The 13755-nt window shown below is 37.4% G+C and overlaps 1 protein-coding gene across 3 annotated transcripts in view; it reads right to left on the bottom strand.

Annotated features, from left to right (window-relative positions):
- Positions 1-13755, bottom strand: part of TBC1D5 (TBC1 domain family member 5) — a 1730009-nt gene that overhangs the window by 449225 nt on the left and 1267029 nt on the right. For all 3 annotated transcript variants that reach the window (XM_053714215.1, XM_053714214.1, XM_053714216.1), the window contains one exon: positions 4318-4460. In XM_053714215.1, coding sequence (XP_053570190.1) covers positions 4318-4460 — 143 coding nt within the window. The remainder of the gene's footprint in view (positions 1-4317; positions 4461-13755) is intronic.

Consider the following 13755-nt stretch of genomic DNA (forward strand, 5'->3'; position numbering starts at 1 on the left):
CAGATCTTACACCTAGCCGGACCAGCCCAAGCAGCGGCAGATCTGAAAGCAAGGGAACCGAGAGGAACCCCAAAACTGGCCCCCAAAAGGGCGGAAGAATGGACACAACCACTTCAATCTAAAGACAATTGAGCAGGTGATAGAGCTAAGGGATCTAGCAAGGCTACCCGACTAAGTCTCAATGCAGAGCCAGCAGCTCCCTAGATGGAAAGGAGCAACTCAATGAGCAGACCAATCCTCTAACCAGGTAAAACATCTGCTCCAACCTCCCAACACAAGAGAGGCCCCTAAAAAAAAAGAACCACACCTCCTTAAGGAGGACACCGAGCCCCCTGAAGAGGAGAGCTTTGATAATCCCCTGCCCATAAGACAAGAAGTTGTAGAAGAACCGAGAGGACACAAGGCCACGTCATTGACGAACACAGAAGAACTCCGCAAAAGTGAAAGCTGAGCAACGGCAAACCTTCCGCTTGCTAGGCAGGAAAGCCCACCATCAGGTCACATAAGTTGGATGTCCCAAGGGAACCGTATCGTCCACACAAGACAAGGCCCAAGGAGCCCCAGCTCTCAGTAAATCTGGCCCAAGTGTAAAACAGAACAGCCAGAACAAGGGCAAAGCCCAAGTACCCTGGAAACTGGAACCCCCAGGCCAGTCCTAGGGTCATAAGATCCGGTAACATCCCACAGCGGGGTCCACAAAGAGAAAATGCAGAGTAAAACCCTCGGCAACTGGAAGATCAGGACAAGAAGCCCGGGCCACACAAGGGACACAAGGTGCTGCTCATTTTATCAACCTCGAAAGGAGGAAGGCTGAGGAGACCTCACTGGGGATCAAACTAGCAACCCTCGGATTGCTACAGTACAGAGTAGCCACAGAGCATTATAATGCTGAACTAGCTGTCCAGCTAGTCACAAGCTCCATGCACAAGGGGAAAAGTGAGGACAAGTCACCCGAACAAAGCAACATCAAGCCTCCACATCACCTCAGATTCTAAATCAGAGGACAGTAAAACATGGGCTTGGATGCCACACGGATGGCAATACCCAAACCCTATGAGTGGAAAACCACTAGGACCTCTTCTTCCCAAGAAGGAGATGCAGAGCATTCCCAACACCAGGGAAGGACCCCTAACCGGAGCCCAAAAAGACCTCACTGTCTAATGTTCTGAAAAAGGAACAACCAACTCCCGAAGGAAATCCAAGTCCCCTGAAGGCGACCCATCCACAAGGAGAACGGACAATCCAAGAGGTCTAAATGAAAAAGAGAACCACTAAAGGAACAACCGACCGGCGGAAAGAGGTGCTAAACCCTCTAACTTTCCCACCACGTGGGAAGGAATACTCTAGGCTCCGAGGGTATCGGAAGCAACAAAGAGTGACGCAGCAAAATTCACTGACCCAGTCACCAGAGAGACGGCTATTTAGGACTGAAACAATCCTGAGAGCTGCACAGACCCGCAAGTCCTCTTGAGAATGCTTAGCTGAAACTTGTAAAACTAATAACAAGAAACATAAATAACGTAAATAGCACTCGGCACCCCCACCTGACCAGCAAGGTATAATAGGCGCCACGTGTCTGAATAAGCAGCAAGACAGAAGATCTGAACCCAAGCTGGACCAGCCTGCAACTAGGTTCATACCTACCAAGTTGGTTAGATCCACCCTCAGAGAGGGAGGAAGAAAAACAGACAAACATGGGACTAATGTGTCCCAAACAACATCCATAGAAGCAATCAGTGAGTATCGATCCCAGTGATTTTCAAGTTCCAGCAGGAAACATAGTATAAAAAAGAAACTAAAATTCATCCTAACTGGATAAAATAAAATAACAGGCAACCCGAGGGTTAACGCCCAAGAAGAACAGAAAGATCCGCAGGACCAGCCTAACGGAAACCCTGTTCTTCCAACAAAACTAGGAAGGATCTTGATAACAAGACTTAAAGGAGATTACTTTATCCCCCCATGTTTAACGAGGTGAGCCATTCGAAGGAGGAGACTGATGAGTCCCATAACCGAGAAGGACAGGGTCCCCCAACATCTCAAAAATGTGTCTGAGTAAGACACAAAGGCGAGCACACCTGTAACGATAGGCACAACACTCAGGAACAGTTACACCTGCAGGGAACTGCACATGCCCTCCAGTGGCCAAGAGACCTGGGGCAATCGGGCACAAGCACAATCGTAAATAAACACCTGGACTTTGGCAAGCGCCAAAAGTATGTAAAATCGAAAACGTGCCACAACCTCCAGGGGGGAACTATCCACCCTCCGAGGAGGGAAAAACATAACCTGGGTTAGCCGCATGTGTAGTAGTAGTAGGTTGCAGTAGGGATCTCGCCTCCCGGAGGACAGGGCCAGCCAAGGCGGAGTCAATGGGGCCAATTCACATTCTTTAGTTGAACAATCTCAACACAAGCATCCTCCATAACTGGATAAAGGATACCAAAAAAATGGACTATATATAAAACAATTTAAATGGCACCTGACACCCACAATGGCTGGGGCACTCACTACCTCCTATGAACCAGAAACCAGCGGACTAGAAATCTCCGTTGTCACACAGTCAGAAATGCGGAAATGGAAGTCCAGAACGTAGACACGCCCGGTGATAAGGTGAACCGCACAGTCCAAAAAAAGCGCACCCAACCGTAAGGTTGCGTCACTTCGAAAGGCCTTTATGTTCCAAAAGCCATGAGCCCAGTTAACACTACACATAAGCAGATTGAATCACATAACAAACATGATTAAACCCCCCCTGTTCAATAACCTCCCTCAGGAGATATTAACCCTTGATTCCAAGATACTAAAGGAGTCCCACTGAGACCCTGTATTTTTCATGTCAGTTCGCAGGAAGAAATGAGTTACAGTACATTCATGAAGAAGTAAAATGAAACTATCTTACCGGAATCTACGCCGTAGAACAGGAACACAGCCATTCAAGTGTGGCGGATAGTAGCCTCGCCTCCGTCATGGACTTGAGAGGTATAAAGCAGGCAGTGAAGTGAAGTTCGACAACGTCAATTGCTTGTGGAGTTGTTATAATGAGTCCGGATTGTTTCGCAGAAAGACTCTTCCTGCATCTCCTGACTCTAACTTTCATCCAGGCCCTCACTGAGAGACTGACAGGATTACTTAAAACTCCCATTCCATGTCGAAGAGTACTACCCTCCATAAGAGACTAAAACAAACTTCCGACACTTCTCTACCAACCTCCTGGGACAAAAGGCAAAGAATGACTGGGGGATAAGGGAAGTGGGATGAGTATTTAAGCCTTTGGCTGGGGTGTCTTTGCCTCCTCCTGGTGGCCAGGTTCTTATTTCCCAAAAGTAATGAAAGCAGCTGTGGACTCTTTCCATTTATGAAGAAAAAAACCTTTATCAATGCCAGACACATATAATACTATTTAAATGTACGTGTACAGAGTCAAAACGATGGCTATCAAATTCATGTAAGTGCATATACAGATATTTAACAACACTGAAGAGGGTTTTATAGCCTTGCTCTGTCTCATGTTCCAGTTTTTGGTTCTGAAAATGCGTCTCCTAAGCAACAAGTCTAAGATGAACCATAGCATAAGTATTTTACACTTGGGATTTAAGCATTCAGCCAATGCCGTCTAAAACATGGTTTAATTATTTGAAATAAAATAGTTTAATAAAAGATGTTTGTATCTGTTGATCAGTAGGTGGTGCTCAATACAAATTAGTGTGCTATAATTTCAGATCTATATCAAACATTAAAGATAAATACATTAGGAACTACAAATATCATTACAATAATTAGTATGTTTGCAGTTTTGCAAATAAAGTTCCTTAATAAATAATTTCCGAAAGAACTTTACTTTATATATATAGCAATAATAATTTTTAAGCATAAACAGTTTGTTAAAAAATATGCATCATATGTGCAATATTTAAATAATTACATACTTTTAAATAGAAAAAAACCATTACGTTTTAAGCCAAGAGTAAAGAAAAAAAATATTATTGTACTGTAATTTAACTGTAGGGTTCATGAATTGTTTATAAAATCAATATCGTAGCTGAGAAAGTTATTAGTTCAACTTTTCTTAACTCCATGGCTGCCAAAGGATGCTTGCTGTGCGATTCACTGCTGCACTCTCTGGCAGCCAAGTGATTAAAAAACAGATTATTATGATTTCAGTTTCAGATCCCTGTATTTGTATTAGAACAAATGTGCCCATTTATATTAAGGAATTTTAGGTACCAATAGCATTTCCTTTGTAACTGCGTCCATGAAGATAAGATAGCAAAGCCTTTTAAGTACCGTGCACAGTAACTAATTTCTTGTACTTACATGCATCTCTAATGTACAGTAACATGGCAACAAAAATGTGGTCTACTAGGTCCAACGTAATGCTGTCAGCAAAAAGGGCGTCCCACACGACAAGAAGGTCTTGCAATGGAAATTCTCTTCCAAACAGAAGTCTCACCCACCGCCTAGATGGACACACAAAAATGAATTAACAAAGCACATCTGATCAATACAAATAAATGAGCTGCACAAAATCTTAGCTACAATACTGATATACAAAACAAACATATTTTACATAAATATAAATTTACATTTTCTTTATAAAGCATCCAAAACATACAAAACATTAACTGCATTACATTTCATAAGATCAATTTTTGGTATTTTTAGGAAACACACAACTGTCAACTTTTAGAACTTATCTGAGTACCTCTATAGTGTTCCTCTGTAAAGTACATATACACACATATAACACACATACAGATGCATACAGGTGTGTATATAAATCTATGACCAGGATAGATATTTCATAAAGTAAACCAGGCAGCTGCCTAGGAACATTCAGAAGTGGGCAACTACATTAATATTATTATTATTGTTTGTATAGTGCTGCACAATTCTGTAACTACATGGCTGAACTAGCAATACAACTCTGGAGTTTGCTACTTGCTGCTTTATAATAAGCTTATTTTAAACTTGAATTTCAATATATATATTTAAAATATGCCATTAGGCTATACACAGCTTTACAGGTAAACATCCTAACGATTATAATTGCAGGTGCAAATTAGGCACACAAAAAAAAATTGAGTAGATTCAGCTATGGTGCACTTGAGATGCTATCTGGCCCTACCATTTAAAATAACTAAAGGATACAATATTTTTATGGAATTCACAACATTTGAAAACAAAATCACCTTATACAATTGTTATATCTAATTGTTTGTTATTGGGGTTTTTTTTCTAACATTTTAATTTTTCATGACCCGGATGATTAGTTTATCACACTGAACGCTTGCATAATCAACATAAGATTTGATAGAATAACGCATATCTCAATATTGATTTGCAATAAAAGTTGCTTTCCTTTTTCATTTCCACCAGGCATATAAGATAGAAACACAGGCACATCTCAGGCAATTAGCACTAGTCAGTCACTTGACTCATTTTTTCCTTCACCCTAGTCTGTCATCTCATGCAAATGAAATTAATGTCATCACAGAATGGCATCAGTACATATGTGTTTGTTTTTAAAATGTTAGAGTGTTGCAGAAAAGTGCAGGAATTGGTGAGAGTGTAACTGAGAACTTTCCTTGAAGGGTGAAGCTTGCTTTCTATATATACAGGGTAACTACCTTGAGGCTATCAAAGATGAAAAGTTTAATATAAACAAACAAAATAAAACTCAGCAGCTACACACGAAGACTTCATAGGTGGCAAAATACAGAGATGTCAAATGCCTTCAGTAGGTTTTACACATTTGATTAATGTTATTTCTGCAGAACACCATAAACTGTCAGAATATTTCATATTTAATAAATAAAGTCAGTTGTGTTATAACCACAATCTATAGTGAAGCATAGAAGATTTAGCTAGAAGACCCCTAGCAGGGCAATGTATTGCTAGAAAAAAACTTTATTTTTTTTAATATTTAATTCATGCTATTTCAAATGCATGATAAAACATTTTGTGTTCCATTTTCCCAATAATCAATTAATGTGTTATACTATAACACATTAATTGATTATTGGGAAAACAGTTATAGCATTTTATAACTTTGTTGCGTGCAAAGAGCTGCAGTGTTTACCCCCCCCCCCCCCCGGGGTAAAAGAGCAGCAATACAGTGTTGGCCCTGAACTAAGCAAAAACAGTGAACCAATCAGGTGCAGCATATGTGCATAGCCACCAATACCTAGCCATATTTAGCTCGGGAGTGGAAGTGCATTTGGATCTAACTTTAACTATATGTTTAGTCCCATTGCAGGGATTTAGAGCATATTAAAGGGACAGCAGTCAAGTCCAAAAAAAAAAACTTTCATGATTCAAATAGGGCATGTAATTTTAAACAACTTTACAATTTACTTTTATTACCAATTTTGCTTTGTTCTCTTGCTATTCTTAGTTGAAAGCTAAACCTAGGAGTTTCATATGCTAATTTCTTAGACCTTGAAGGCCGCCTCTAATCTAAATGCATTTTGACAGTTTTTCACCACTAGAGGGCATTAGTTCATGTGTTTCATATAGATAACATTGAGCTCATGCACATTAATTTACCGAGGAGTTAGCACTGATTGGCTTTAATGCAAGTCTGTCAAAAGAACTGAAATAAGGGGTCAGTCTGCAGAGGCTTAGATACAAGGTAATTACAGAGGCAAAATAGTGTATTATTATAACTGTGTTGGTTATGCAAAACTGGGGAATGGGTAATTAAAGGGACAGTCAACACCAGAATTATTGTTGTTTTAAAAGATAGATAATCCCTTAATTACTGATTTCCCAATTATTCATAACCAACACAGTTATAATAATACACATTTTATCTCTGTAATTGCCTTGCATCTAAGCCTCTGCAGACTGCCCCCTTATTTCAGTTACTTTTGACAGAGTAGCATTTTAGTCAATCAGTGCTCACTCCTCGGTAAATTCACGTGCATGAGTTCAATGTTATCTATATGAAACACATGAACTAACGCCCTCTAGTGGTGAAAAACTGTCAAAATGCATTTAGATTAGAGGCGGCCTTCAAGGTCTAAGAAATTAGCATATAAAACTCCTAGGTTTAGCTTTCAACTATGAATACTAAGAGAACAATGCAAAATTGGTGATAAAAGTAAATTGGGAAGTTGTTTAAAATTACATGCCCTATTTGAATCATGAAAGTTTTTTGTGGACTTGACTGTCCCTTTAAGGGATTATCTATCTTTTAAAACAACACAAATTCTGGTGTTGACTGTCCCTTTAATATTGACCTTTTATGCCCCTTAACATTAAAGTGTTATTTTAAAGAATAGTGAAACCCAGTGTTTTCAGAACAGAAGATATCAAATGTTCAGTGTAACAGAATTTTGTTTATTCAATTCAATAATTTTACAAGGAGACCTTTTTAGCCAATTACTCATTTCCATATGGCTACCATTTGTAAAATGGCTCTAAATATCTGAGTAAAAATAATTAATAATGTATAAATAGCTTACAAGACCGGGGACACCGTGTTTCACTCATATCTAAGTAAACATACTGAAGAAAGCAAAGGTTTCTGATATTTTTTCCGATACAACTTTTATCCGAGTCGTGGCTGACAAAGGACACTTGTCAACTTCAATGAGCTAATCTACATCCTCCTTTCTACTTAAAAAATAATTTTTATGTCACATATGAACCCACCAGGTGTTTCAGACATAATTTAAAGCTTATTTGACTTGTTTTTTATAATAATTTTGGATCACTACCATATCAGATTCCAATGATTCGATGTAACACATGTGCAAGCAGGTGGAAACTGAGCTGTGTAGCAAATGTAATAGTTAATAGAACATATACATTCCACCATTAAAGGGACGTAGAAGTCAACATTATTTTGCAATGATTAAGATAGAGCAAACAATTTTAAGAGACTTTTCAGTTTCCTTTTATCATGACATTTACTTCCTTCTGTTGTTATCTTTTGTTGAAAAGCATAGCTTAACATTGCAAGTCATTTTTGTTACCTAAAATTAGTGATGCAGTTCACTGTTTACTTGCAAGCAGTGTGTGGTGTGCGATACTCACAGCCCTTTGTCAGAAACTAGCAAAAGTTACTTTAATTGTAAAAAGGTATGAATAATAAGCCCAGCAGACAGCAATAAATAAGCTTTGTAGGAGGGAAGAAGGTGGGTTGAAATGCTCCCTTCTATAATAACATCTCTTCTAGGTGCAGCAATCAGAGCAGCCAGCAAACAGATCCTGAATGACAAAATTTGATTAAAAAAGAATGTGTTTTTTACTCAACTACATACCTGAATGCAGTTATGTATTCTTTTTTAGGCTCAATTTATCAAGCCCTTCTCCTGCAAGTTCGCACAAGAGAACCTGCAGTCAGGATTTATCAAGCAGCGGTCAGACTGCTGCTTCCCTACTCTGTTCTCCACCTCTTAGGTGGAGAATTGACAGCTCCTGCCCGCATGTGATTGGCTGTGTGTGGGCAGGGGTTGGGTTGCATGCAAGCGCAAAGGAGCACTCGTGTACAAAGTTAAATTCCGGCAGCAGATTGTTGCCCGCCAGAGGAGAGCTTGGGCGGACAGGGGCGAATATGTCCGCCTTGGATTTATAAATCGAGCTCAAAGTAGTATATCTACTGGCACTTTAATTACTGATATCTACTGTGCATACATAAGGAAAAAGTGTGAGAAGTCCCTTTTAGGTGTGAGTCCTGCAAGTATTTTTTAGTGAATATTGCAGTACTAAAGATCGATAAAAGTTTAGAAATAATAATCAGTCCAATAGATATTTTTTTTAATTACTGCTTCCAATTCTTCGAGTCCTATTGGGTTACTATACCTAGAAATAGTTTAATAACAATGACTTTGTTATTGCTCTCGTATAAATAGAATCCTCTTTCACTAGACAAGGTTGTTTGCCAGTGCAGCTTTGGATAAATTCCTCCTCAATGACATTCCAAAATATTAGGTATAACAAAGATAGAAAGGGACAAGATAAACCCATTCTTTTTGAGACAGCTGGCTGTGGTTTAATTATTTCTCTGTACTATTAATCTTGTTTTGCATCTGTTACACCTGCACAACAAAATGTTCATAGCACTGCGTTTTATCACTAGCAATAATATAATAATTCATATTTTACCAGTTTTTCTTGGCAATTATTTCCCTGCAAAGAAAAGAAACAGGACCACCGGAAAAGTGTTTTTTTCTTTTTTTTTTTTCTTCAAAGCAACAAAGAAACATAAAAAATATATTTTACTGACAAACTTCAAAGGCTAGTATAAATAATCACACGCTACTGAGACGCTCACATGACCTATTTCATTGGATGCTATAAAAACTCAATTTCCAAGAAATACTATTTCATGCAGTAGAAATTCTTATACAAGATGTTCACTCAAAGGTGCATAAAAAGGTGAATGCATAAAAATGCTGAATATAAACGCAGTCTGTTTGTTTATACTAACTTATAAAAGTGTATCTTGGTAGGTGTGATCTCTCAATGCCCTTATTCATTATTGTACATAACTCTCTCAAATTACTGTTAAAGGGACAGTCAACACCAGAATTTTTGTTGTTTTAAAAGATAGATAATCCCTTAATTACCCATTCGACAGTTTTGCATACCCAACACAGCTATAATAATACACATTTTATCTCTGTAATTACCTTGTATCTAAGCCTCGGCAAACTGCCCCCTTATTTCAGTTATTTTGACAGACTTGCATTTTAGCCAATCAGTGTTCACTCCTCTGTAAATTAATGTGCATAAGCTCAATGTTATCTATAAAAGTAAATTAAAAAGTTGTTTAAAATGCCTTTTTTGAATCATGAAAGTTTTTTTGGATAAATTGTTTCATGAAGTTTGCTATGTTGGGTAGAAGCCATCATTTTAAGTAAAAAATAATAATCTTTTACACAGTTTAGGGGCTTATAGAATAAATGGGGTGCTACACGTGTGTTTGGAGGTGCATAGCTACCCCATACCACCACTGCATAGACTATTGCATATAGTAGATATATTAAGACACATAGAAAGGCTTAATGGGAGCGCAACAATGATTATTTTAGACAATATTTATTGCTATTGTTTGTTAAAAAGCCATTTCCATTTTGGTGTGAACTGTAAACAAGATGAGTTTCTATGCAAAACACAACTTTTTTTTTAAACTGTAGATTGTGAGCCTGATGCTACCTTGTATGTTTCTAAGAGATCCTTAAAAGAGATTGTGCCTTTGTGAATTGGTTTTTATAGGGGACGCGCCACCAGGCACACAAAGTCCAAACTCATTCAAGATAGCGCATACATTACTGAACTGTCAAAAATGCTTGTTCCAATTCACAAGTTCAGTAATGTTGTCTCTGTTGTGAACAAATCTGGAAAGATTCAAAAATACAAAGCAGCGCAGTCATGATTTACAGAGAGATTTTTTAAAATCAAGTTAAAAAAAGATTGTTTTGCAGATAGAATCTCATTGTCGCCATCTTGTTAACAGTTGACAGTCAGAATAAAAATTGGCCTTTAACAAACAATAGAAATAAATCTTATTGAAAACAATTCTTGTGAAAGTTGCGAAGCGACCATATAGCGATAGAAAGAGTGTGTACAGTCTCCCCATCCAAACAACCTAAACAACGCATTTAAGTGGGTTAGCAGGGGTGCGGATAAAAACGGATTGCAATACTTAACTGTCAAAGTCATGAATACGCGATTTCCTTTGAAAACATGATGTAAAAGATGCCAGTACTGTTAGTGACAAACAAGACAGTGTGAGTGTGATTTTCATTCAAATATTAAAAACACATCAAAGTATGTCCATCTTGCCAGATACGGATGGCATACATATGGATACTCAGTGTTGAGGATGTATTATGATTTTCCTTGCAGAGTGGACAAAGGGGTTACATGAATAGAGCATTCCTGTAACCTTAAAGGGACAGTCTAGGCCAAAATAAACTTTCATGATTCAGATAGAGCATGTAATTTTAAACAATTTTCCAATTTACTTTTATCACCAATTTTGCTTTGTTCTTTGGTATTCTTAGTTGAAAGCTTAATCTAGGAGGTTCATATGCTAATTTCTTAGACCTTGAAGGCCACCTCTTTTCAGAATGCATTTGAACTGTTTTTCACCACTAGAGGGTGTTCACGTATTTCATATAGATAACACTGTGCTTGTGCACGTGAAGTTATCTGGGAGCAGGCAGTGATTGGCTAAACTGCAAGACTGTCAAAAGAACTGAAATAAAGGGGCAGTTTGCAGAGGCTTAGATACAGGATAATCACAGAGGTTAAAAGTATATTAATATAACTGCGTTTGTTATGCAAAACTGGGGAATGGGTAATAAAGGGATTATCTATCTTTTAAAACAATAAAAATTCTGGTGTAGACTGTCCCTTTAAGGGGTGTGAACAGGCTATTGCGCAAATGTATGTGCTAGTTTCGGGAGACCTCCCAGTTTCTATCTCGTAGAGGCACTTAACACACAAGAAGTCCTTTTCATGATCTTTTTGGAAGAAAACATGTTCGCAATGGCGGTGTTTTAACAAATGCTACAATACAGCATTGTGATCACTCGAGAAAGTCCGCTCCCAATACCCTCCCCCCAAAAAAATGTATACCCTTAAAATGATTAAACCTGGTTATGGATTATTTAAAAAGTTTAATGCTGTTTAGCTGATGAAATGGCAATATAAAGCCAAGAAACGCATTGCATATCTAGCTGAATATTTTTAATAGCCATTCGGGCTTTTAAATATTGTTTTTTAAGAACTTTCTCATTCACATCAAGATGACAAGTTCCAGAGTTGGGAGTCCAGTGAGTTATGCTACTGTGATAGCTCAGTCGGTTTCCTCCAGCACTGTGGAGTGATGCAGCGTTTGTGAGCATATTTTGTATGTCAATTCATGTGCCTTCATCTACTGAAGTGACCTATGCCGTGTGGCAAATTCTTTTGTTCTTTTTTCATACAACTTTTATTTAACCTTATTTCAGCAAAATATTTTAACATATCTGATTATTGCTTTTTCTTTTGCATGAAAAGACTTATTGGCATTTCATGCCTCTTTAAAGTGATAATAATGTATAGTTCCAGTAAATGTACTGTAAAAGTATAACTTAAGCAGATATGGATAATTTTTTAAGAATTTTTTTTTTGAAAAGTATATTTTTGTACCTAATATTTAGCCCCTGCAAACTTCCCTCCTTTGCCCAAGACAAAGCAGCATTTTAATAAGGGGGCGGGGCATGCTTGACAGCAAACTGCATTTGAGCTTAATAGCGTGCTGCTATAGATTTCAATAGGGCATGAGTTATGCTCGTCATTGGCTGTGCCTCCAGCTTGTCAAAACAAAGAAATAAAAAATCAGCACCATGTTGGGCAGAGGAGAAAGCATTTGGGGGCATTTTACATTGATATTCAAAGTTTTATTATTGAATCAGGTGAGTTAATCAATTCTGGTTTGCCCTTTATAGTCACAAATTCCTGTTAACCTGGTCTTATCCGTCAACAATAACACTGGGTCAATCAGGAATCTGTTAATAATACAATTTTCTTATGGTTTGCCAGGATTATTAGTTTACCTGATTCTTGCCAGCTATGCTGAGAATTTAAATAACAAAAGTTTCTGTGTCTCTATTATACAGGCAAGTTACTGCAAATAAAATCATTTAGTGATTGTTTTCATTAGTTTTAACCTGACAATCATTAAATCATTGTAATGATGTATGCTTATTGATTTCCTTTATTCAAATATTGCTTATTATTTCCAATAATTATTTTAATAAACTAAGTTTGTTTATTGATATAATATAAATATATAAAAAAAAGCCAAAAAAAAATAAATAGTCATATCTGCTTAACTTATAGCGTTATACAGTATATTTACTGAACCAATTACTTTAAAGGGACAGTCTAGTCAAAATTAAACTTTTATGATTCAGATAGGGCATGCAATTTTAAACAACTTTCCAATTTAGTTTTATCATCAAATGTGCTTTGTTCGCTTGGCATTCTTTGTTGAAAGCTAAACCTAGGTAGGGTCATATGCTAATCTCTAATGCCTTTAAGGCTGCCTCTTATCTCAGTGCATTTTAACAGATTTACAGCTAGGCAGCACTAGGTCATGTGTTTCATATAGATACAATTGTGCTCACTCCAGTGGAGTAACTTATGAGTCAGCACTGATTGGCTAAAATGCAAGTCTGTCAAAAGAACTGAAATAAGAGGGCAGTCTGCAAAGGCTTAGATACAAGATAACCACTGAGGTAAAAAGTACATTAATATAACCATTTTGGTTATGCAAAACTGCGCAATGGGTAATAAAGGAATTATCTAATCTTTTTAAACAATAAAAATTCTGGAGTAGACTGTCCCTTTAAGGTCAAAATTCCTTTTCAAAAGAATACTTAAGGGACATTATACACTAGATTTTTCTTTGCATAAATGTTTTTTAGATGATCTATTTATATAGCCCATACAGTTTTTTTTTTGTTTTTTTTTAATGGATAGTTTTGCTTATTTTTAAATAACATTGCTCTGATTTTCAGACTCCTAACCAAGCCCCAAAGTTTTAGGAGACTAATGACGTATACCTACTTGAGCTTGCTTCTGTTTGTGTAAAGGGTCTTTTCATATGCAAAGGAAGGGGAAGGGGGGAGTGCCTGTTTTTGCCACTTGCAGTGGGTGTTCCAGTAAACTTTTCAACAGAGCTAAACTGGAAGCTTCTAAGTAAGTTTTTAAACAGTTTTATACTGGATTTTTATATCAGTATCTGTGCAT

Source organism: Bombina bombina, chromosome 5 (assembly GCF_027579735.1).
Source record: "Bombina bombina isolate aBomBom1 chromosome 5, aBomBom1.pri, whole genome shotgun sequence".
Classification (NCBI taxonomy): domain Eukaryota; kingdom Metazoa; phylum Chordata; class Amphibia; order Anura; family Bombinatoridae; genus Bombina; species Bombina bombina.